Raw genomic sequence first — 22,632 nt, forward strand, 5'->3', positions numbered from 1 at the left:
CCCCTTCCAACTCTACAATTCATGTACAGATACAGCCTTGTAGCTCAGAACACCTGAAGAAACATGTCCAGGAAGCCCCGCTGAAATCAGCAGTACTTACTCCCAAGTAAGAGGGCAGAGGATTGCCGCCTCAGGCCCACCTCTGAACAGTACAGACATGGCAGCAGATGGCACTGCCAGCCGCAGGACGTACCACCCAGTCATTTCAGGGCTCCGGCATCCATCATCTCTTTTTGAAATAGGTCTCAAAACTCTTTTGCAAACCCATTAAGCACTAAAGTGCCGCTTATGATGAGGCAATCCTCTTCTGCAGCAAATAGCTGCCCTGGAACACAAAAGATTAATTATGACATTTCAAAACATTCATCAACAGAGAAGCACTTACCATGGCCTGGGAAATCCAGCGTTGATGAGGAAGAAATTAGAGGAAACATTAATAGTCAGGTGTTATTGGGACGAGGCAATGCAACACTTAATAAGCTGATTGGTATCTAAGCAGCAGAGAAACCACATTAACTGCTGGCATTATTTCTCCATTTCAGAAACATCCATACGGGCAATTGGACAGATCCATATAAGAAGAGACTCAGGAGAGAGAAAAACACGGGGGCCCCATGGTTCACTTCTCCTTCTCACGAGCACAACTGCAACTCAGTTAGTGCAAACCACAGCTGTATGGTGGTACCTCGGTTCCCGAACGGCTTAGTTGTCAAACAAATCGGCTTCTGAACGCTGCAAACCCAGAAGTGTTCCAGTTTGCGAACGTTTTTCGGAAGCCAAATGTCCGACACGGCTTCCGTGGCTTCCGCTTGAGTGCAGGAAGCTCCTGTAGCCAATTGGAAGCCACGCCTTGGTTGCCGAATGGTTTCGGGAGTCGAACGGACTCCCGGAATTGATTAAGTTCGAGAACTAAGGTTCTACCGTATTGAGAAAGTGGCAAATGCTAGCAAACATCTGATTGCAAAGGAATGAGAATATTGTTTTCTTTGGAATATCTTTGGGGGGGACACTCAGCTACTCTGTAACCTCGTTCACTGGAAATCTGGACTCCAGATTTCTCCCAGAACTGAATATAGCTTCCACACCTAATACAGAGAAATGCAAAACACACACATCCATGTGAAAAAGTCTGCATCCATGTAGCAACTCTTATTAGAAATGGGAAAGAGACCAAGGTGACTCTCTTACGGTCTCACAGATTGCCACAGATCACTCCCACTAGATCACTAATTGTTGGTAAAGATGACTCCACCCAGGTTATGTTGTTCTAAGCTTTGCTGGACCTTACGCCAGAGTGAAGTCAGCCCCCTCCTTCAGGGCGTGTTCTCAGCTTAATTCCAAAGTGAAGGAGGGAACAGCACAACCCTTGTGACCAGGAAAAGCAGGTGCCAGTCACTGCACGGAGGGGCACGTGCTCAGCACAATGCCAGGAACTTACCACATCTCTGACGATGGGGAACGTCTTCTTTCGTCGCAAGTCTGGCATGCTGTCAATTCCATACAGCGCACTGTTGGGGCTGAAGAAGAGAGAAAACATGGGCTAATACGGAGGGAAACATCACAAGTGTTTTAAGAAACATTCTTTCACAGAATCACACAGTCTATGAGACCCATTAAAAACAGCCCCGGAATGTCTGGGGTTTGTGAAAAAGGGATATGAATGACAACAAAGATCACAATGGCCCTCTGAGCTGCAGCATCACATTGGAAGCTCATGCACAGCCTCTAATCCAGGGGTCAGCAAACTTTTTCAGCAGGGGGCGGGTCCACTGTCCCTCAGACCTTGTGGGGGGCCGGACTATATTTTTTTTTGGGGGGGATCCCCTCCCTTCTCCACAGCACCGGACGAGCCCTGGTGGCTGCTTACCTGTGCCTTGCGAGCGACAGGGGCTGGCAGCGGCGGCGGCAGTGGAGGGATGATGAGTGACACGAAAAGGCTGGTTCCAGGGAGGGGCTGCTTAAAATGGCACTCAGCCAACCACGGCTCAACAAAGCCCAGCCCCCTTCCTCCTCTAGGCAGGGTGGGGAGAAGCCAGGAGGAGGGAGGGAGGAGGTATATGTGGGGGAGGGGGAGGGAATGGCGCAGCCCAAATGATCAGGATCCCCACGCCAATCCACGCAGCGATTCCCGGACCTTCCACGGGCTGGATCCAGAAGGCAATTGGGCCGGATCTGGTCCCTGGGCCTTAGTTTGCCGACCCATGCTCTAATCTATCATCTATCTATCTATCTATCTATCTATCTATCTATCTATCTATCATCTCTGAAGTCCTGCTGCTGAGCCAGTGACACACTTTCCGTAATACGACACTTTGTACTTCACTGCACCAAATTCGAGCTCGGAGGCAGGGTGGATGTGCACTTGGCATCCAGTGGGGGGGAACGGCACAGGGACATCTGATGTAAAATAAAAAAGAATATAGAGTTCTAAAGTTTTTCTCAGTAAACTGACCTAAATCCATTTAAAACCAGTTTTAAAGGCAGGGGTGGAAGGAAACACCCAACTTTATTTGGACTAACTCATGACAGAGGTGTGTAAGGGCTTCTCCACACTCCCTCTTCCTCTGTGCTCAGTCCTCACTTTAAAGCTCCGTGTCCAAGTCCCCTTTTTGTTACTCCAGAGTAGGGGTCAGCAACCTTTTTCAGACCATGTGGTGGGCCGGACTATATTTTGGAGGGGGGGGGGAAATGAACGAATTCCTATGCCCCACAAATAACCCAGAGATGCATTTAAAATAAAAGGACATCTTTTAAAAGGACTCATGTAAAAACACGCTGATTCCCGGACCATCCATGGGCTGGATTGAGAAGGTGATTGGGCCGCATCCGGCCCACGGGCCTTAGGTTGCGTACCTCTGCTCCAGAGCTTTCCCTGTGAAAACCTGCTCTTTAAATGTGTATTGGAGAAAACTGCAATCTGCTGAAAACCCAAATTGCTGCTGCGCTTCAGCTTTCAAGAATGGGGTTTTTTTTTGCGGGGGAAACTCCGGCGTGAAAAGAAGAGAGCTTGGACACAGAGTTTTAAAGCACGGACCTGTGCCTGGAAAAAAGCGGAGCAAAAGGTAAGTGCGAATAAGCTCTAAGATTATGCAGAATTATGGAGTTGGAAGGGACCACAAGGATCATCTAGTCCAACCCCCGGCAATGCAGGAATCTTTTGCCCAACCACAATCTACCGACTGAGCTGCATGGAGAACGGGGTGGGGGAGGCGTTATTCTCCCTCTCTCGTGATAACTAGGACCCAACCGGGTTTTCCAATGAAGCTGCATATTGAAAGATTCAGGGGAAAAGGAAGGATTCCTCCACGTATTTAAACTATGAGATTTGCTCCCCGAAGATGCCATGATGGCCACCAACTTGGGAGGCTCGGGTCCTGCTGGTGGGCTTCCCATAATGGGCATCTGGGTTGGCCACAAGATGCTAGGCTAGATGGGTCTCCTCTGGCCTGATCCAGATTCAGGGCTCTTTGGATGTTGCACCAGTTTGATCTGTGCATTTTTTGGTCAGGCTTTGGTTAGGTGTTGAACGCAACAGTAAAACAATGTCTGGCTGGCAGGGGAGCACGAGGCTCTAACTGTCCTGTGGCTGGCCAAATCTTGCCAGGGAGCAGGAGGTCTTTCTGGCTCTTCTGCTTCAGCTGAGAATCTGCTGCCAACTGAGCCACCTACGTTTATTTCATTTATTTCAAACGTGCCCTTGCAGGAGCAAACGAGGGCTATCTCCCTTCTATCCAACTCAAGCACAGGAAAAGCAATGGAAAGAAATGCAAATAGGAACATGAAGGAAGTGCAAATCCCCCACCGCAATAGGGCAAGATCCAACTCCAATGCTGCTGCAGCCTTTTAAGCACCAACTGGTCAAATCAATGGCATTCTTTCCCCCACCGGCCCTCTGTTTCCCTCACTGGCTGTGCAGTCTTCATTTCCCTGACAAATATGCAACTTTATCAGCAACACAGAACCAGCTGGTGGGCTCCTCTTTCGCAAGGCCCAGAACAGAGACTCAGCTTTACTCGCTCCCCAAAGAATGACTGTCCACTCTGCAGTTTCCTAAGGGAGGGACACAGCCAGCGGGAAAGATGGCGCAAAGATGCCTCGATGCCGTGCCAAAACTGAGCTATGTTAAAAGTCCACTAACATGTGATAAATTATTATTATTCCCTTACTGCTGCAAGCAAGCTGTTTTTTAAACGGTTCTCACACGGGTATAATAGCAACAGCCTAAGTTTGTCCCTACACCAGACATCATTATTGAGAAGAGGTGACCTCCTGGACAAAGACTTGCCCATTGCCTCGCAAAGCTATTGAACCTGGAGGAATTTGTCTCTCCTTTCCCGTTGCTATTTCAGCCTGGGCTGGCTTCTGGATTTTGGAGGCTGCCAGGCAAGAGAGACCATCACTAGGCCCATGTACAGAACACTTCAAGGGGTCTCTCTCTCACACAAGCCACACCTCATGTCAAAGTCTGCTTCACAAAAATTTGTTAAAAGAATTCTGTGGTGTGATGAATAAAATGCATGTTCAACAGGGCACAAAGTAAACACACATATGTAAGTGCATAAACCACGTATGAGAAATAGTACAGAGAGCAATGCAGCTGCCATGTTTGGCCTCTAGTCAACCTCAGGGACCACCTCAAGTCACGTAGCAGGAAATTCCTGATAGGTTGCGAATGAAACAGGTCCTTGACAATGGATTCTGGAGCCAAGGTATTCACCATTTCAAAAGGACGTCTCTAATGAGCCAGGAAGGGCAATTATCAGGCATCTTGACTGACAGATTTGTAAATATGTTGGAGAGACATGAACTCTGAGCATGATCTGATTTACATGTACAACTCATTTTGTGATGTATCTATGATGACATTTCTAGGGTGGTCTATCCCAAGGGTTTAAAAAATTGTAACATACTTTTGTTCTGGGCCCCTCAACTCCTTGCAGGGAGATGGTTGCAACAGACCAATGAAGATCAACAGTTTGCCTTGCCTCCTTGGTAGCCTCCAATTGAGTATCTGACCGACAGCAGACCTCAAGGGACCCAGAGTCCCTTGATGGGGAGTTGGGCTGTAAAAGCCAACCTCAACCTTCTTACAACAACTTCGTCTCCCGAAATGCCAGGCATGATGCCATTCAAAAGTTAGGGTTAACCCTGCCATGACACAAGGATGCTGCTGGAATATCTGCTCCACCCTGTAATGATTGCCGATAATATCCCCTATAAGAGAACTAGCACCAAGGGAGGGAGAAAGGGTAGGGAGGATCCTGTGAAGAAGGCCAGATCCTGGAATGGCCACCACTTCTTAATAGTGCCACTACTCCCAGGAAGTCCCATGAAACTGCCAGTGCTCTCCTGAGGTCTCCATGTGACCTGACATCAGCCAGACAATACATAAAGCCATGTAGCCAATCAGATCTGGTTATGGGATGGTGCAGGCATGCCACATTAGAATGAGAACAATGCCTCCTCAGTGCAAAAGGGCAAACATCATCACCTGGTTTGGCAACCCCTCCATCCCCAAACTGTTTGATGCAGGGCCCGAATTTTTCATGAAACTCCCTCTCCCTCCCCTCAGTTTTGGCTCAATCCTGCCAAAAACAACAACAACAACGACAACGACAACAACAACAACAACAACAACAACAACAACAAGCAAAACAGAAAAACAAAAGGCCACCCACCAAGATCTCCACCTAAATCATAATTCAGATTATATCAGGCGGAGTAATTTTAATGTTAGTGCAGAAGTGGAAGAAACACTAAGCCCTGCAAAAGACGGCAGGATGGAATTATACAGAAGAGCCTATATTAAAATGCCATGACAGAGACTGCTTAACTGTCTTTCCAAAGGGGATTAAAGAAGCTTTAATAGCAAGCAAAAAATATCAGTCCAATTCCTCTGCAGCGGAGCACTCATTATCGCCTGACATCATGTAGGCACCACCGAGGGGATGGGCCAGATGGGTCCGGGAGTGAGAAGCCAGCGGGCGCTCAGAGCCAGTGGAAAATGCTCATGCCGTAGGAAAATGCGGGGCAGGGGAGGGAGGAACCGGGTTTGCTTAAATCCACTCATCTCTTCTGCTCCCCATTTGCATCTTTATTAGCACAACTAATGCTGGGATTATCCTGCGTAACTTTATGATGCTGTCACACGGGATGCTGAGTGGCTGCCAACCACCTGCTGCTCAGAGGACCTTCTGGTACCATCCAGGCTGGGGCTGGGTAAGGGCCAGCAGGACACTCTCCTTGGCCAGCCACCCTTTGCCCTGGGCAGCCTTGCAGAAGACCAAAGTGAGCCGGCTAATTGCACCTGTCTGCACTGCCATCACTCGAGGTGAAAAAGGAGAGGTCCCAGGCACCTCGGAGTCCCCAGCTTTACTGGATCACTCTTCTGCCACACAAGACAGGGGATTGTGGTCTCCTTCCTCCCCGAGGTTATAAAGCTATGGTTTCAAAGAAAGCATGCTTCTAATGTCCAGTTGCGGTTCTATAAAGAGCTGGTTCTCCCGCAGACACCTGCCCAGGGAGACTGATCCCCATGTCACTTGGACAAGACTGAGCAGACCCTTTGGGCCTCCAGATTTACATCCAAGTGGTAAAGAGGGTTTTACATGCAGCTTGGCATATTTATTTCTTCCACTTCTAAAGCCTCCTTCATCCAGGGCACTTTGTAAAACTCAGCTCAAACAGTGCTTCCAATAAAAGCCATTTTAAATCTTAACGATTACTGGAAAGCCACATTCCAAACCCGACGTCACTTCAGCAGAAAGGAAACATCGATACGTTGGCCTAAAACTACCCAACCAATGTGAAAGGTGACAAGGCAACAATCTACCCTCCCTTTGCTCCTGGGAATCGCAAAGTGGTGTTGGGATCCTGTCACCTTGCTGCGGTTGAAGCAGCTGCACTCCGCTTTCCACATCCCTCTACTGTGAGAACGGTCCATTTATTCCGACTCTCTGCTTCCTGCTACTGATCCACAAGAGGACCTTTCAATTTCCTTTTTTTACCAATCCCCTTACTGTATTTTATGGAAAATATCCTCTTTTGAATACAATAAATTCATAAATGCACTTCAGATGAGCTGACAGGTGCCATGCCACTAGTCTCTGTGCATTTACAGTGATGTGGCATCTGCCCAGTCCTCCAAAGAAGGGCCCTGCAGGGTCACACCAAGGGTTCTTTTTGCTCAGCACTGCTTCCCACCCATGATCTGCCAGGTTCCTCCACCAAGCGAAGCCCACAGGCTACCGTAAGCACATAGGCATTCCTCCTCCACTGCTCTCTGCACCTAGCAACCGGTACTTAGGGGCACAGACTACTGCTGGTCACAGAGAAAACTTGTAGCCATCATGGCAATAGCTGTGGAGAGATCGCCTTCCCCTCCTCCTTCATGTACGTGGGGCAGGGGGGGTCCTCTTTTAAAGGCACCTAAGCCAGTGCTCTCCATCACCATACTTTGTGGTGTTACAGGTAGGTAGCCGTGTTGGTCTGCCATAGTCAAAACAAAACAAAATAAAAAATTCCTTCCAGTAGCACCTTAGAGACCAATTAAGTTTGTTCTTGGTATGAGCTTTCGTGTGCATGCACACTTCTTCAGATACACTGAAACAGAAGTCACCAGACCCTTAAATATAGTGAGGGAGTGGGGAGGGGTATTACTCAGAAGGGTGGTGGGAATGGGTGATCAGATGATAGGTGTGGAAAACGTGCTGACGGCTGCAATTGGTCTTACAGGGAAAGGCAAGGGGTGAGATGGCTAAAGATAGCTTTGTCATGTTTAATGAGATAAGAATCCAGTGTCTTTGTTCAGACCAGGTTTCTCCATGGTTTTAAGTTTGGTGATTAGTTGCAATTCAGCAACTTCTCTTTCCAGTCTATTTCTGAAATTCCTTTGTATTAAGACAGCTACTTGGAGATCTTTTATAGAATGTCCTGGGAGATTGTCCTACTGGTTTCTCTGTCTTGTGATTCCTGATATCAGATTTATTTGTGGTGGAGAGAGTTCCTGCATCTCCCACCACTCAGGTTCGTCCTTGGCTTCTCCATCCATTTTCTCCACAACACATAATTTTAAGCACCTCTATCCCATCCGCCCCCTCACCTATTTTCTGCTCTAAAAAGGCCCAAATATTGTAACGTTTCCTCCTAGAAGAGTTCTTCCAGCCCCTTGATCGATTTGTTTACCCCTTTCCAGCTCTCCAGGTGTGAGTGGCCGGAAGTGATAACAAGAGCAGCCACACGTTTGATATGTGTTAGGCCATCATGATACCACCACCACAGATTTGTCTAAAGGAGGTGTGGGGGGGGGCTGTGTCACTTCCAACTCTGCCCCTGGTGCACAGTCCGCTTGCTTTGCTCACCCCCACATACTCATGGCCCCAGAGAGTCACAGCCAATTTGACCCCCATCTGTGCACCAACACAGGTGCAAAGCCTTGAGGCTCTTGAGCAGGCATCCCCAAACTGTGGCCCTCCAGATGTTTTGGCCTACAACTCCCATGATCCCTAGCTAACAGGACCAGTGGTCAGGGATGATGGGAATTGTAGTCCAAAACATCTGGAGGGGTGAAGTCTGGGGGTGCCTGCTCTTGAGGGAAGATCCTGGTAATGTCTAAAGATTAAGTCATTCTCCCACTCTAGTAGGCAACTATCCATGGGTTTGTTTATTTATTTGCCTTCCTGCTTGCTAATTTCATTCTACCCTTCATTGCGCAGAAATCCCAAGTTGTGTTAGAGCAGGGGTCCCCAAACTAAGGCCCGGGGGATGGATGCGGCCCAATCGCCTTCTAAATGCGGCCCGCGGATGGTCTGGGAATCAGCGTGTTTTTACATGAGTAGAATGTGTCCTTTTATTTAAAATGCATCTCTGGGTTATTTGTGGGGCACAGGAATTCGTTCATATTTTTCCCCAAAATGTAGTCCGGCCCCCACAAGGTCTGAGGGACAGTGGACCGGCCCCCTGCTGAAAAAGTTTGCTGACCCCTGTGTTAGAGTAAAACCAAAACATACAATAGCAACCATTTAATAACAAAGCTCAATGTAAAATTCTTGGCGTATGATGCCTGATCTGTTGCCGCGATAATCGTGGCCAACAAGCTCACCTCTTCATGAGCCCACCTTGGATGAAGAAGAGGTATGTTTTAAATTGATACCTAAAACCAAATAGTTTCTGTAACAGGCCTAGTGTGGGGAATTCAGGTGCCACCACCCAGAAGGCCCCTCTCCTGACTAGCCAAAGAGCAGACTTCCCCTGGGGATGGAATAACAAACGCAGCCTCCGTGGTAGAGTTAAAAAGCCTGCGCAGGCTAGTGGAGGAAGATTCCCAGGTTGTATGTTGTTTGGGGCCTTGTATGCCATTCTCTCAGCAGCAGCAGCAGCAGCAGCAGCATAGGAAGGCACAAAACACAATGGGGAAATGGTTAATAATATTTCTAACAAATTAGGAGAAAATAGGATAAGATGAAGGAAAAAGGGATTGATAACGGAAACCAGGGAAGGGTGGTAGGAAGTCAAGGGATTCTGAGACTCCTAAATGTGAAGGTGAAGGATATGTTTAAACTGAAATTTGTTATGTAAAATCTAATAAAAATTAATTATTTTTTAAAAAGGAAAGCCTCGGAGCAAGACATAGGGCTTATTCATACTTACATTTTGCGCCTCTTTTTCCAGGCACTTTAACCCTCCATGTCCAAGCTCCCCCCTCCCCAAACTTTCCCCGCAGAAACCTACTCTTTAAAACTGAATCGGAGCAAATGTAAATTCAGAGAAAGTTCTGCAGCACAAAAGGGCACTCAGACATGGAGGAAAGGTAAGTAGCCTATGGATAATCGCATACAGTATTCTCTTATTTGGAGATCACAGATATCCTGGACACACCATTCTGCGTCTTTGAGTATTAATGGGCTCATAATGTAACCTAGCTTGATTTCCCACTTAGTCAAGCAAAATTCCTGTTTCAATTGGAAGGCTGAAATAGCCATGCATAACACTTTGCAACGAAACAGACTGACTTCCTGTGCTGTTTGATCTGAGTCCAAGCAAGCAAGCAAGCATTGTGGGATGTTCCCAAGGTGGTAGAGAAACACAACTGCTGGGACTGTCTAGGATTGGGATATGGCAACCTTTCAAGATGTAAAATAAGCCGAGAGCTGGAGTGCCACTTCTACCTTGCCTGAGAACCTTTCCCCCGCTGCACTGGTGTGGGGTCGCAGAATGTTCACAAATACTCCAACTGTGTAGGGTGAACATGCTCCAAATTGCTACCTTGTTAAAAAAAAGTGCAGTGTTCAAAAAAGAAGTGGAAACTCAGTCTGGCGCGGGGTGTGGGATTGCTCGCAAAGAGCCTGAGGGCCAGAACAGGCCCTGAAGCCAAATGGCTTCAGAATCAGAAGGGCTGCAGGACGCTGAGCAGAATGGGCAGTTTGCTCAGCTCAAGCGCTGTATGCAAGCGATGGAAAGCAGAGTGGCACCATGTACAGGTATGCATGCCATAGGCTTAGCAAAACCAGCCCTCGCCAGGTCGCTGGTGCTGAGAGGGTCAATATTTTCCTGCCTCCGTCATGATCCATTGCCTCAGGGGGATGGGTGCAACGCAGCAAGGAAGAAGCTTTTATTCCCCCCCCCCCCCGCACGCGCAGTCCGTTTGCCCTTCCCGTTTGCATCACTGATGAGCTGTAGCTTGAAACAAAGTCTGTGTTCCCTAATGGACCGCTGTAGAGAAATTATTTCCGCAGAAGATCCAGCCTGTCCCTCTTTCAGCTGTGTTTACATTTGCTCACGATATTTATCCCTTCAAAGAGTTCATAAGAGCGCACAAACAAGCACTGCTAAACACAAGGAAGCAAAAGAAAGAACTGATAAAGAAACAGATCAGCAGAGAAACAGATTTTTAAATGCCAGTAGCGTGAAAATACCACGGCATTAAATACCCCCCCACCTCCCCTCCACTGGCCACTGCAGAGAGCGATAGAAGTAAGGCCTCCAAAGGGAAAGGCCTCTCCCAAAAGGAAATTTTTCATCTCTTGCCGGAAGGCGGGTGAGGAGGGGGCGGTGGGGGTCTGGAGTCCCAGGGTCTTGGCACAGCAACTCCCCCCGCCATTCCTATCAAACAAAGCAATGCCTCTTAATTCTACATCACAATCCTATCTACATGTCTACTCAAAAGTAAGCCCTGGTGAGTTTAATGGGACTCGCTCTTGGTTAAAGGTAAAAGGAACCCCTGACCGTTAGATCCAGTCGCAGACAACTCTGGGGTTGCGCGCTCATCTCGCTCTATAGGCCGAGGGAGCTGGTGTTTGTCCGCAGACAGCTTCCGGGTCATGTGGGCAGCATGACTAAGCCACTTCTGGCGAACCAGAGCAGCACATGGAAACACTGTTTACCTTCCCGCCGGAGCGGTACCTATTTATCTACTTGCACTCTGACGTGCTTTTGGACTGCTAGGTGGGCAGGAGCTGGGACCAAACAATGGGAGCTCACCCCGTCACGGGGATTCGAACCGCCGACTTTCTGATCAGCAATCCCTAGGCTCTGTGGTTTAGACCACAGCGCCACCCGCATCCCTTGCTCTTGGTTAGGTGTGTCCTTTAACTGACACTGTTGACAGAAAAGCTACTTTTCTTGGTCAAATTTGCTTTTGTTTAAATCGATGGGGTCAAGAGGGAGGAGTGAAGTTTGTTTGAGGAGAAAAGGGTGGCACTGCTACCCTGTGCCCGAGGGTTGCCACTGAATTGGAGCAAACAACAAGCCATGGAAACCCAAATTGCTGTTTGTTCCGATTCAGTGTTAAAGAGCAGGTTTTCCTGGGGAAAGCAGCTTGCGGGCGGGGGGAGTGCTCAGGTGCAGACCAGGAAAACGTGGAGCTGTGCCTGGAAAGCGTGGAGCAAAAAGCAAGTGTGGATAAAGCCCACAGGCTCACAGCTTAAAGCAGCTTTTCAACCAACTTGAAAGAAACACTCATTTCTTTGCTTTATAATCTCCTCCTGTTTTCATGCTGTCAAATCAGCTGCATCAGAGTTCGGACCCCGCAGGATGGAGCATCTGAATGGTGAGTGATCTGACAGCAACATTAAAAGTTTCTGAGAAGGTGGAGCGGGAGAAGGAGAGATGGACGCAGCAATCTAATGCAATACAATTTCCCCTTCCCACCCCCACAGGAAACAAGATCTATAACACAAAAGAGTGTACAAAACTCATTCAATATCCCATCACATCCGAAAAAAAGATGGCAATGCAGAAACACCCCCAGTGATCCCCAGCAGCCGAGGCAAACTCAAAGACATCTATCATCCCCCTAAGCAGCACAGCCTGCAAAATGTCACCACAGCCGTAGTTCCTCATATCCTGGGCAGACCACATTGTACATGTGCGTGAACCAAGAGCTGCTACACCTCAGCCATGCTCTGAAGTCATGAAACAACCACCTGCCGTTTGAGCAGCTGGAAGGGAAGAGGCATGGCTCAAGGTGCTTTCTGAGTCCACATTAGTTCCAGTGTGTCAGCAAGATCCTGTTTGGGAAGTGCCAGTTGACAGAGCATTTGGGGGCATTGAGCTGCTCCCTTCCTCTTAACTGGCAGCATGCCATGAAGCAAACGTCAACAGAATCGTCCTCTGAAGGGGCTGCAACGCACTTGTGTGTGTGCCAGCGATGGTGCCTCTCACACTGAAAGGGATCTGGATCCTTCACAGCCAGATGGAGCCACACATCCAAAGCAGAGCCAAGGGGACACAGCAAAGGTGCAAAGAGGAAGCCTTGTCAGCCCAGCCAAGGGGGGAGCCCTCCAAGCAACTGTTCTGGAGGAAAGGCAACCAAGGGCTCACGTACCCCTTCCAGGCACGGTACAGAAGCAAACCTAACCAACCAAACCCATGACGACATGCTTTTGCTGCCTTCAGCATCAAAGCTTTGCCAGGGGACACGCGTCATGGGGGTTCAGTGGCTCGGCACCCTCCAATTCCCATCACCACCCCTGACCACTGGCTATTTTGTGGTTGCTGGGAGCTGGAGGCAAACCACTTCTGGAGGCCCAGCATTGTCCTAAGCCACCCATCTCTTAGCCGTGGCCTCCCGAGGAATTTCTGATTTCTCTTCCTACCTTATGCAGAGCTGCGTTATGTCTTTCCTGGGAACACAAACGCAAAGGACACAACACACTTGACACTCGCGGTGCAGCTGCGCCCAATACTTACCCAGCAAAGGCTTGGATTGCAAGCTTGGAAGCGTCCAAAGACCCTCCGCTGACTATGCGAGCCTTGAATGGGGAAGAAGGAAAATCTCGGTTACTCTGGGGGCGGGGCGAGCAGAGCGGGCCAGACACAGAAGACACCTAGGATGGAGATGCTAAGCAGGGCCAGCTCCACGCCAAAGCTGATGTCCTTCCCGTTTGAAAAGACAACAGAGCCACGTTCAGCATTTAGAGAGAAACCTCCCGCAGGGCGGCTGCTGGGGGTGCCCAGGAACCCCCCACAGGCAGCTTCCCTGCAAATCCCGGAGTGCAAGCAGGGGTGGGGGTTGGCAGCGGCCTAGGCGACAGGTTGCCACAGCAGGGCAGCAAAACTGGGAACCAGGTTTGACCGTAGCGGACCCCCTGAGCTGGCACAACTTATGAGGTCAGAGAATCACAACAGTGAGGGTTCACTCTGCATATCAATGGAAGGCATTTGGAAGACATCAACTGAGGAGGACAGACGAAGCATGGAAAGCTGGGGGGAGGGGAAACATGCGCCATCTCACAACTCAAATGAAGGGACCAAACAGGTCAACTGAGTCACAAAACAAACAGTCCAACAAAAGACATGACCCTTTAAGGAAATAGGTGATTTTGGAACCTTTTCATCCACAGAACTGCTATCTGAAAGAGAATCGGGAAGAGGAGGAATAAAGGTTAGATCAAAGAGTCTCCAAGAAACTGTGCATAGCTCAGAGTGAACAGTTACAAATTCTACCTAGAGCCTGGCCAGGCAGATCTCACAGTCCTGACTTTGCTCTCTAGGGATGAAGCAAAAAGGAACAGATCAAGAAGAGCGGCTGGATGCCCTCCACCCCAAGCCCAGGTGTGCATTTTAGGCCCAGTAAGATCTGGACTGTCACTGAGTGGTGGTGCTGGGAAGTCAGCCCCATAGATTCAGGCCAGAGGAGGCTGCGGCATCACTTGGGGTGCTGCTCTCAGCAGGCAACCTCGCTGCTAGGCATGCCTCTGGGAGGGAGGGGGTACCTCCCTTCCGGCACACAGTAGGAACAAAGGCCCTCGCCTCATTCTCAGAAATCTGCTCAGAAATCTCACCGAGGAAAGCAGTGAGCATATGGCACTTCCAATTGTCTCTCACATTTCGCGCTGCAGAATGAGCTCTGCATTAGCACATTGTTCACCAATGCTATAAAAATACAAAACTGTCAGAGAGAGAGAGAGAGAAACTAATCTTGCTGATGATTATCACATTATTTCATCCTTCTCCTTCTCCGAAGAAGAAAAGCCACATTTGCTGAACTAGGTTGATCTGATCCACCTGCAGGGCTCCTCTTGAGTTCTTACCGTGTTTCTCCTAAAATAAGACACCGTCTTATATTTTTTTTTGCTCAACAAAACACAGTATGGCTTATTTTCAGGGGATGTCTTATTTTAACCGTGTCGCATCGGTACGCTGCATAGCCACGCCTCTCCAGGCTGTTTTAATGGGAGGTACCACGTCACTATGGCTTATTTTCGGGGTATGGCTTATTTTTGGGGAACGGCTTATATTTCGCAAATGCATAGAAATCCTGCTATGGCTTATTTTATGGCCATGTCTTATTTTAGGAGAAACAGGGTAGGAGTGTTGAAGTGACGTCTGCAGTGCAGCCTGTGTCTTTCAGACCTGCATATTCCCTAGTCCTCCAACATGTCCAAGAGGAGAGGCCACATTATTACCGTTGTTATTATTATTTAGATTTCTTACTCGCCCTTCACCGTGAGGTCCAAAGGTGGGCTACACCAATTTAAACATACAAAATTAAAACCAGTTAAAGCAAATTACACCCAAGAGAACAGGGTGGGCTTGACAGTATTTCTCTCAGGTGTCAATGACACATGTTGCCGACAGCTTAGGAGGGAAGCTGGACTACTCCAGCAGCAACAAACACAGGGCCCGTCCCAACCTCCAACACCCCCAAAGGTGGCCACGGGTCGCCTCTCTAGCTGAGAGGAGTCACCTGTTGATCAGAGCCCACCTGAGCCAAGAGACCCAACGTTCTTTTGCCCCAAATCCTGCAACCAAGGGCCAGTGTGGTGTAGTGGTTAAGAGCGGCAGACTCGTAATCTGGGAAACCGGGTTCGTGTCTCCGCTCCTCCACATGCAGCTGCTGGGTGACCTTGGGCTAGTCACACTTCTCTGAAGTCTCTCAGCCCCACTCACCTCACAGAGTGCTTGTTGTGGGGGAGGAAGGGAAAGGAGAATGTTAGCCGCTTTGAGACTCCTTCGGGTAGTGAAAAGCGGGATATCAAATCCAAACTCTTCTTCTTCTTCTTCTTCTTAGCCACACTGACCTTTAGTGCTCAACTGGCATAAATGTCAGACCGTGTTTCTTGCGGGTTTGCCGTTTGCTCCGATTGAACTTTAAAGAGCGAGTTTTCATGGGGAAAGTTCCACAGCAAAAAAAAAGGGGCACTCAAGCATGGAGCTTTGAAGCACGGACAGCGCTTGGAAAGAGCACAGGAAAGGTAACTGTGGCTACGCCCTCGATGTTTTATTTTCATTTTGCTTGTGCACCCTCACTGCTGTTTCCCCCTTCACCTTTTTACAGCCCCCTTAAATAAAATGCTTGACCAGACTTCTTGGCTGCAATGCTTTCTCTTTTTTGTGTTTCTCAGAACACTTGGACAATACCTGCTGCTTTTGGAGAGGAGGGGGGCTGAAGCTGTCAGGCAGGAATTTGGCAGGCAGCCCCCTACTCCGAGTAGATCAGTGCAAGGGAGCAGCAACCCAGCACCAAAAAGGGAGAGAAGGCAGGTCACCTGCTGCCACTGCTGCTGGGTTGGCACCAGAGTTAAAAGTTCACCACGCTTCACATCCTCTTCATTATGGTGGCACCATCTAAATTACGGATAACCAGTGGGGTGGGGTTCAACAACATCTGGAAGGCAGCTCCCATCATTCTTGGTTGGCCATTGGCTATGCTGGATGCTGAACGTCCAACATCAGTTGGAGGACCACAGGCTCCCCATCTCTGCCATCGAGACTAGAGCAAGCATTGAAGAACTGGAACCCAGCTGGACCCATTGTCCTCTGAATGGCCCTGGCGCATTGGTCAGCACCTGGAGTAGCCAACAGTGTAGCCTCTAGATGTTGTCCTTGGACCACAGTTCCCATCATCCCTGACAATTGGCCTTGCTGGACACAGGTTCCCCCACCCCTTCTGTATTTGGCTACCAGAGAAGCCCTGGCATGCAAGAGAACTGAGGGTGTGAGTCTGCTCTTGCTGCATCAGGTCACCTGCATGCCAGGACACTGGATTCAGCAACCCTCACTGGCTCAGGCAGTGAAATCCCGATCACACCCTTTCACTGTCTTTGCGGACATGCTGTGTGAATCACACAGTCAAAGGTAAGCAGCGGTGAAGCCCCAACCGCTTCTGGAGAGCACAGTCTGAGCTGGGCTGCAAAGAGAGGCAGCCTCTAGCCATGTCCGTAGTGGCAGCGGCTCTGCTTTGTCCATCCGCTGTGATCGAGGAAATTGCTGCAGCTGAATTCATGTTCACATTAGTTACATTTGCACCTAATGCCAAAGCAGCTTAGCCCTTGGCACATAAGCCTTTAGCTCAGGCCCCCAGCCCTCCTGGTCGCCCCAGAGCCCTATCCCAAGGAGGTCAAATGGCCTTTGCCTTTGGGGTGGGGAACCCCTGCTGCCCTGGTGTATGAAGCTGCCTACAGATCCGTCGGCTCTTACACCGTGAGCCATTTAGTTTTAACTCTACAACGATAGCAGAAGATGACTTGTTTGGCTTCTGCTCTTGCTAGCAAATGAACCCTTACATTACAAGCAAAAGTCTGTGGGATGTGAAACACGGGAGCAGTCAAGTACAACATCCCTAGAGTGGACATAGAAAGGGGATGTCTGTTTCTCCTGGGCTGGGACAGACTTCCTCTGCATGTGACAGGAGGTGGGTGTGGCATCACCTGTGCAGGTAAAACAAAAGCACAGGCTAGCCACCATCTCTCTATCTTTTGGCCTCACTCTTCATGGAAGCAACATCTGCTTAGCTAAAGATGCTCTCTTGGCCTCCAACCAAATGAGGACAAAACGAGCTATCTCCCCTATGGAATAGTCTCCAGCAAGCATGTAACTTTTACTAAGCTAAGTCTGCCTTCTGGGATCCTGTTGTGAACAGATGTGTGAGTAAACTCTTTTTATACTTTTATAGAAGACTGTGTCATGTCTTATCTTTTAGGAGGGATTAAGGGGAAAATATCAGGACAGTATTATTATAGAGGTTTTCACGAACCTGAGCAAAGGTATCCGCTGTGTGTGTGTTTAAAAGGGGAGTGTAAACTGTGCTGATATTATTGAACTTGTAAACACAAGTTGGAATAGGATATCTTAAACAATATATCCTCTCCTGCATCCCTGAACATTCCCACAAAGACATGATGGACAATGATAAAACACGAGCCCTTGTATAGGAGGAAGGCAAGCTGTAAGGCTGGGCTTTGTTATATGACTCCTGGTGGGCATCCCAGCACTGGGCAGCTGGTGAGGGGACATTCCACTACCTGCAACACACACACTTCAACAGTGCAGGAAAAAGAGACTCCGCTACATGGTGATTTATATGCTAGAGAAGGGAAAGCTTTGTAATAAAGACCCTTCTGAGTCAACAAAGTGCTGTCAATTTCATGCTATTTTCCTCCCGGATTTGGAAAATATTTTGCAATCACTCATATCATGCTACAGCTCTGTTTTTGCTCACATTCCAAAATGTTGTACTCAAAACAGAGTGTCAAGCTGTGTGAATCAAAGGAAACCATCCCAGGCTTCAGATGGCCCTGCCCAGGGTAGGGAGCCCTTTTTGGTGGCACAATCCCTTTCAGATGACCCAGCTTCTCTAGTCCTCCATCACACACGTGCTGCCAAGGATGCCATGCCCCCCCCCCAGCAAAACACAACTGCCTGTCGCTGGGCTTGAAAGCTGGGCAAGTCCAGCAGCAGTTAACCATCTCCCACCTTTCCCAGCTGATGACAATGACAGCACCTTAGCTCTGTACTATGCAGATAAGTTGGAGCCCACCTGCCTCAACGGTCTTAAAACTAGGGTACTGCCAACATAGCATTGCCTCTCACCCCCTCTTTGACCACCTGAGATGATGAGTTACTTAATGCGAGGACAACTCTCATTTTGGTGAAAGAGTGCCAAGCAGCTTCTACTGTAGATCTAGCTAGTTTCTAAACATTTTCTTAAAACCTCATTTGTACCAACTTCTTAATGCTGGCTGTTGGGCTTCTTGACTGTGTTTGTGCAAGCTCCAAGGGGTGTTGCTGCATCCTGGGCTGAGACTGTCTGGCTTCATGATGCGTAAGGGAGGCGGGAGCCCCAGTGAGAGGGGTGGAAGCTGGGTGCTCTCTGTCTCCTCTCACAAATACTGGCCTTGCACCACTGGGTTTCACACCCCCCCCCAAAGTGGGGTGGGGTGCAGCTGGGCTGACACCTGTCAGCGGCTTTACTCCTCGTGTGCCATGCCTGCCTCAATGGGAAAGAAGCTGTGTGCGTAAGGGAAGAGAAGAGAAGAAAGACGACAAGTGGGAGCCAGAAGCTGAGCAAGCAGGCTGTCCACAGGACTGCCAAGCTATTTATTGGCATGTTGATTTTACACATACGCTTTCACAGAACGAGAAACAGTAACGTTGTGTACAAGCACACCCACGAGTCTTCATTTTGTCTTTTATAGATCTTGCACGTCTTTTTCAGTTGTCCCTATTTTTATGCCTCCTGCTGCTGCCGTTCTCTCTGCCTCTGCCAGGGTTGCCAAATCTTGAAGAGCAAAAGAGAGGACAACCCAGTCGCTGCCAGCCCGAGCCGGAGAAAACGAATCATAGAATCATAGAATCATAGAACTGGAAGAGACCACAAGGGCCATCCAGTCCAACCCCCTGCCAAGCAGGAAACACCATCAAAGCATTCCGGACAGACGGCTGTCAAGCCTCCGCTTAAAGACCTCCAAAGAAATGGCATGCGGGTGTGAAGCCGCCGTGCCCGCGTGCCTCTTTTCTTGGCTCGGGCTGGCAGCAGCTGCGGCATGCAGAACAGCCGCAGCCCAAAAATAACCACCTAAACCCAGACATTTCCTTTAAAATGTAAAAATCCGCCTGGGTGGGCATGTTGGCCCCCAAAAAGAGGACATGTCCGGGTTTTCCCAGACATATGGCAACCCTAGCCTCTGCTTTATATTGTGGTGCAGATCTGGGAATACTGGATGGAGCTGAAGCCAGCCTGTCTCCAATAGGCCACCATGTCTGCTAAGTGGATGGACCGCCGTGGCTTTCTGGCTTTCCCCCTTGCTTCAGGCCGCAAGGCTGGCAATCACACAGCTCAAGCGTAGCTAGCTGGACCACCAAGCTGGAATTGACCAAGGCTGGCTGCTTGGTGTGCTTCAGGCTGGTGCCATTGAAGCTGGCAAGGAGGTGGCTTGTCAGTCCAGAATTATGCAAGCCACAGAAGCCCCTTGTCATTTCACAGTGGTCTACAGCTAAGTACCGGTACTTAATTTGCTTTTACAATTGTGCCAGATGCTTCCTTAAGCTCTCTCCAAGACGGCATCTCAGGGCCTGGTAGTCACCCACAGAGCAGCCACTGGGCAGAATGACTGGGAGGAAAGGAGTCCCCAGACCCTCTTGTTAGGGTGCCCCCCAATGCTTCTCCCTTTCAGGCCACTGCTGCCTAGATGAAGCCACTGGATACTCTTCCCTCCCTGACCTTAATCACTGAACCCTGGGAGCTTGGCATCTGCCTAGGGTAAAGGTAAAGGTAAAGGCACCCCTGAGTATTAGGTCCAGTCGCGGACGACTCTGCAGTTGCAGCGCTCATCTCACTTTACTGTCCGAGAGAGCCAGCATACAGCTTCCAGGTCACGTGGCCAGCATGACTAAGCTGCTTTTGGTGAACGCACGGAAACGCCACCGGAGTGGTACCTATTTATCTACTTGCACTTTGACATGCTTTCAAACTGCTAGGTTGGCAGGAGCAGGGACCAAGCAATGGGAGCTCACCCCGCCGTGGGGATTTGAACCGCCGACCTTCTGATCGGCAAGCCCTAGGCTCTGTGGTTTAACCCAGTGTTTTTCAACCACTGTTCCACTAGTGTGCCGCGAGATGTTGCCTGGTGTGCCGTGGGAAAAATTGAAAAATTACTTTATATATAGTCAATATAGGCAGAGTTAATTTTTTTTAACATTTTCTAATGGTGGTGTGCCTCGTGATTTTTTTCATGAAACAAGTGTGCCTTTGCCCAAAAAAGGTTGAAAAATACTGGTTTAACCCACAGTGCCACCCTTTGCTACTAGACCATGAGCAAACAGCCCTTTTCCTGAGACTGTCACCCCCACCATGACCGAAGGAGAAGTTATACATGTGGAAGATGCTCCCACTTTTTCCCCTCTATGTCTTTTCCTATGAGGAAAATAAGCTGGTGGAAAATAAAGAGTTGACTTCCCTGGGTTGCAAGGAAGTCAGGATGATTTAAAAGCAGTGCTGTTGTTATGAAGGCATCTGAGGCCTAATGGCATGGATGGATGGCGTTGCCCATTCCTTGGAGAAGGGGGGGGGGGTCTTCCTCCCCAGCCCTCTGTGCTCTCCTTCCAAACTGCCCAGGACCATCAACTAAACTGCAATAATTAATATGGGGGGAAAACCATGGGCATAAATCACACAGACGTATGGCAAGAATTAAAACTCTTTCTCTTGGCCATGGAAATAAAGCCAATTCAATTACAATACCTTAATTACAGCGGAGGTGGTGGAAGTGTACGGGCAATGATTAAAACCAGGAGGGAGGGGAGATGCATCTTAAGAGGTTGTGTCACCTCCCAAAAGCGACTGATCCATCAGCAAATGGGCTGTTGGGGGCGATGCCGTTCTTACGCAGGGCTTAACAAATATCTCGCAGCATTTAGAAACTAAACTCAAGGCTTCCCGTGTAAAAGAACCATTACAGTACAAATTACATGGTTTAATTGAGGGCACACACCGAAGAATTAGAGCGCTCACACAGGAGGACTTTGACTTAATTGGAGCTCCGCGGCCTGTAACTAGGAGCTGCGTAAGCAACACACACACACACACACACACACACACACACGGAGGGGGAGAGAGAGAATTTGTATATGTGTATGTTTGTCTGGGTGAAGGGTGGAATCTTGTACAGAGCAAATTAACAGCTTGGCTACTCCCTGCCTGGTTTGTCTAATGGCAAATGCCATATCCTCCAACATTTCTCCGAGAAAAATAGGGACGTCCCATTCCATAATGATCATTTTACTATTTATACCCTACATATCTTACTGGGTTGCCCCAGCCACTCTGGGCAGCTTCCAACATATATAAAAACATAATAAAACATTAAACATTTAAAAAAACCTTCCCTATACAGGATTGCCATCAGAAAGCTCGGGGGGCAAATAACTCCACCCCCTCCAACATTTCTCCAATGAAATTAGGGGCAGCCTAAGGAAAAGCCCACCTAGCAGTTCTAAAGTATGTCAAAGTGCAAGTAGATAAATAGGTACCACTCCGGTGGGAAGGTAAATGGTGTTTCCGTGCGCTGCTCTGGTTCACCAGAAGCGGTTTTGTCATGCTGGCCACATGACCCGGAAGCTGTATGCCAGCTCCCTTGGCCAGTAACGCGAGATGAGCGCCGCAATCCCAGAGTCGGACACGACTGGACCTAATGGTCAGGGGTCCCTTTACCTTTAAGGAAAAGCAGGACATTCCAGGATCAAATCAGAAACCGGGATAGCTTCTCTAAATCAGGGACGTCCCTGGAAAATAGGGACACTTGGAGGGTCTGAAATGCAAGCCTTCCAGGCAGTTACCTTTAATTATGGGGCAAACGAGCATTTCTTAGCAGATCTCCCCCTCGCTCATAGGCTGTGTGGTGGGAGAAGCTGGGGAGTGTAGAAAGGCAGCTTTGGCAGCAGGAGGATCAGCCATCTTGGCCATCAAGGAAGCTCTCAGAGGATGCCCAAGAGGGTTGCCAGGGCAGGCCTGCTGGGCAAGGAAGGGAGGGGTGAGGCGGGAAGGAGGAGGCAGCCCAAGCAGCAGCAGCAGCAACTGTCTCAGCTCTAGGCAGGGGGGCAGGGGGGAGAGAGTCCAGTAAGATCCAGTTCTAGAAATAGAAGCTGGTTCCCCCCCAAGCCCCCTGATTTCCCTGGAAGGGTGCAGCACAGAGCCATTTCCTAGTCCCCAAGCGCTCTCTGTAACTGTGGGTACTGGGAGGGATCAGGGAGGGTCACGGGGGCAAGCAATTTGGAATCCAACGATCCCTTAATTAGTGCCCAGTTGCTGGGAGGCAGTCAAAGAGGTAACGAGGGAGGCACCCAAATCAGTCATAACAACCCAAGGGAAACCATGCAGGAATAATGGATTCTAAAATTACCACTCCGCTGCAA

General features: G+C 49.1%; 1 protein-coding gene across 2 annotated transcripts in view; it reads right to left on the minus strand.

Moving 5' to 3' along the window:
• The window catches only part of UNC13C (unc-13 homolog C), a 132,441-nt gene that overhangs the window by 95,681 nt on the left and 14,128 nt on the right, over nucleotides 1-22,632 (minus strand). For both annotated transcript variants that reach the window (XM_033166691.1, XM_033166690.1), the window contains exons 2-5: nucleotides 13,828-13,850; nucleotides 13,189-13,250; nucleotides 1,439-1,517; nucleotides 386-391 (exon numbers count right to left, since the gene is read on the minus strand). In XM_033166691.1, coding sequence (XP_033022582.1) covers nucleotides 386-391; nucleotides 1,439-1,517; nucleotides 13,189-13,250; nucleotides 13,828-13,850 — 170 coding nt within the window. The remainder of the gene's footprint in view (nucleotides 1-385; nucleotides 392-1,438; nucleotides 1,518-13,188; nucleotides 13,251-13,827; nucleotides 13,851-22,632) is intronic.

This window comes from Lacerta agilis, chromosome 13, assembly GCF_009819535.1.
Source record: "Lacerta agilis isolate rLacAgi1 chromosome 13, rLacAgi1.pri, whole genome shotgun sequence".
NCBI classification, from domain to species: domain Eukaryota; kingdom Metazoa; phylum Chordata; class Lepidosauria; order Squamata; family Lacertidae; genus Lacerta; species Lacerta agilis.